This window comes from Pygoscelis adeliae, unplaced genomic scaffold (assembly GCF_000699105.1).
Source record: "Pygoscelis adeliae isolate BGI_AS28 unplaced genomic scaffold, ASM69910v1 Scaffold673, whole genome shotgun sequence".
In the NCBI taxonomy this organism is placed as follows: Eukaryota; Metazoa; Chordata; class Aves; order Sphenisciformes; family Spheniscidae; genus Pygoscelis; species Pygoscelis adeliae.
In genome coordinates, this window is record NW_008824383.1 from 101,624 (window position 1) to 104,573 (window position 2,950).

General features: G+C 53.6%; 1 protein-coding gene across 2 annotated transcripts in view; it reads right to left on the reverse strand.

Annotated features, from left to right (window-relative positions):
• The window catches only part of KLC4 (kinesin light chain 4), a 22,664-nt gene that overhangs the window by 11,188 nt on the left and 8,526 nt on the right, over nt 1–2,950 (reverse strand). For both annotated transcript variants that reach the window (XM_009320226.1, XM_009320225.1), the window contains exons 2-5: nt 1,638–1,904; nt 1,211–1,441; nt 762–840; nt 447–672 (exon numbers count right to left, since the gene is read on the reverse strand). In XM_009320226.1, coding sequence (XP_009318501.1) covers nt 447–672; nt 762–840; nt 1,211–1,441; nt 1,638–1,886 — 785 coding nt within the window. In that variant the 5' untranslated portion in view covers nt 1,887–1,904. The remainder of the gene's footprint in view (nt 1–446; nt 673–761; nt 841–1,210; nt 1,442–1,637; nt 1,905–2,950) is intronic.

Below are 2,950 nucleotides of genomic sequence, written 5' to 3' on the forward strand. Positions count from 1 at the left end.
AACCATTACGCGTGATGGAGCCCTGCTTTCCTGGAGATGGCTGAACACCTGCCTGCCGATGGGAAGTAGGGAATGAATTCCTTATTTTGCTTTGCTTGCACATGCGGCTTTTGCTTTACTTATTAAACTGTCTTTATCTCAACCCACGAGTTTTCTCACTTTTACCCTTCCGATTCTCTCCCCCATCCCACTGGGGGGGAGTAAGCGAGCGTCTGTGCGGTGCTCAGCCACCGGCTGGGGTTAAACCATGACACTCCCTACCTTAGCCAGTTCCTAGTTATATCAGGGACTTTGGTGGTCCAAAGACCTCATCTGTGCCAAAATCTTTTTGAAAGGCAAACCACTGGAATCTGGGGGAGCTCCCTGTCACCAGAATGTGCTGTCCTGGTAAAGGGAAGAGGCAGAAAGCTCTCCTGGCCCAGTCCTGCTCTCCCCACCACGCTCACCTGTACACTAGTGCCAGGATGTTGAGCATGGTGGCCACATCAGGGTGATCATGGCCTGATGTCTTCTCCAGGTCCTCCAGCGCCTGCTTGCAGAGTGGCACAGCCACCTCATAGCGTCCCTGTGAGGCGTACTGGATGACAAGGTTGTGGAGAGTACGCAAGCGTGCAGGAATCTCATAGCCTCCCTGCTGGGCAGCTGCCACTGCACTGCTGTGCTGGTGGGGCACTGCAGGTACAGAGGAATAAACAGGGGCACAGTTGGCACAGGAGGCTTGAACAGAGACAGCCAGCAACCATACACAAGCAAACACTTACATCCAGGACCATGCTCCTCCTCCTCATTCGGGAACAAATCATCCAGAGAGTCCTTGGCAGAGTCACCCTCCTTCTCCTCCTGAGAGGATGGGAATCACAATACTGTTGGTTCTCAGAGAAGACACCAGCAGCCTGGGCTGAGTCAGCTGCCAAACTCTCCTCCCTGCTGCAGCCCACCAACACCCTCAGCTTCCCCTGTGGTCTCTGCCACCATCTTCCCCCCATATAACAAAACTAATAAAGCCAAATTTCCCCAGTACATCCTGGCATGCTACTCCATGTTCTTCCAGAGACTCTACCCCATGCAGTCTCCCTTTAGTTACAGGCATTGCTGCGCACGGTAGCTGGGAAGGGGCAAAATCCAGGGCAACTCTATCATACCTAGGTAATCCTGCTGGTCCAACCTCCCCCACCCCCAAAGGTGGCTGCTTGACAGGATTAGGACATACCGAAGGTGAGACATCCTCATCATACTTCTTCAGCTGGTTCATGAACTCAAGGTGCTTCTTCTCCTCCTCCAGCTGAGCCACGGTTTGTTCACTGCGCTGCAGCTTCTGCTGGGTGTTGGCAAGCTCGTCGCGCAGCCACTGGTTCTCCTGGCACAGTCTCCGCACCTGAGCACGCAGCTTCTGCTTCTCTGACTCCACAGCATTCAGATGGTTGGACAATGCCATCATCACCTTGTCAAGAGTCCCAGTCAGTAACTACCACAATGTTGTATCTCCCTCACGTGCATGCTTAGGGCCCACCCTCAGGGTCACACCAGCCTTCTACACTCAGCCCCTTGCTGCCCCTGCAGCTTATGGGGAATGGCCACATGCCTGCCTTCCCCTGTCCATCCTGGGTAACACCTAGGGGGTCACCCACCACTCTCACCTGAGCTTCTCCGAGCCCCAGTTCAATCATCTCCACTGACTTGCGGAGCAGGTTGGATTTCTCATGCACGAGATTGGCTTCTTCATCTTTTTTCAGGCACTTGATGGTCTCCAGCAAGCTGTGCAGGATGGAGTTGTGTTCATTCTTGAGTGCCTCCAGCCCTTGCATCACCAGCTTGGTGTTGGAAATGATTTCCTCTTGGCTCAGCTTGTCCAGTTTTTCCTCCCTTGGGTACACCATGGTGGACATAGTCCTGCTCCTGCAGCCCTACACAGAGAGAGAGACAGACAAAACCTGAGCGCCTCAGTGCTGTTTCAGAGAGCCACAACCAGACGCAAGTGTCACAGCCTTCTTCAAGCAGCCAGGGACAGCGTTCAACTGGTTGCCCACTGTAAGCCCTTCCCCTTCATCTTCCCCTTTGGCAGCAGGCAACTGTCAGGGCACGTGTCTCCGCTTTTGTGGCACAGAGTGCCGGCAACCAGTGCGGATGGCACACGTGGACAGGAGACAAAAAGGCTAGAATCAGTGTTGACCTCCAACACCCCCACACTCCCAGCAGCAAGGAAAGCTGATTTAGCTTCCATTTAAGAGCAGAGATTTGTAGTTGGCAGCTGGGATTGCAATGTGTACACCTCCTGCCCACAGACCACTGATGCAAGGAGGCTGTCAGAGCCTAACACCTCTTCCGACTGCAGAAGAAAGGGAATAGAAAGTGGAGGGATGCCAGCTCAGAGCTTTCTGCTCCCTCAATGGAAAATCTCCTGGAAGAGCATCTCTCAGACAGGGAGGCATCAGTCGCCTTACTGGGCCAAACAAAAAATTCCCTGACCAGAAAAGTACACCCTGACAATCCCAGCCCCGGCACAGAACGGCCATTGTGGCAATAAGGGACATAACACCGCCAGCATGAACTGAATCACGCCTGTGTGGGAAAGCTTACATACACCAACTGCTACAGTTACACTAGTGTAACCCTTGCGTGGGTGTCAGCTTGAAACACTAACAGCATTTCCAGCTTCCTTCGCCCCGCTGCCAGCCCGAGGACTTCTCAGGATGGCACAAGGACTCTCTACTCCTTCCCTATCCCGCTTCCCCCAGATATACAACAGGAGAGTACCGAGCTACTGCCTTTGCGGAGGGACACCAAGTGCTACAACCCACAGTGTTACCGTGACTGTGAGATTCCTGCATAGAAAATCCAGGAGCTAGGGAAACACAGCAGGCCAGAGGGCAAGAGACATAAGAAGCACACAAGACCTCTTATAGCGGGTTGGCAGTCCCCTGGCTGCTCCACGACTCACTCCTCTAACCCT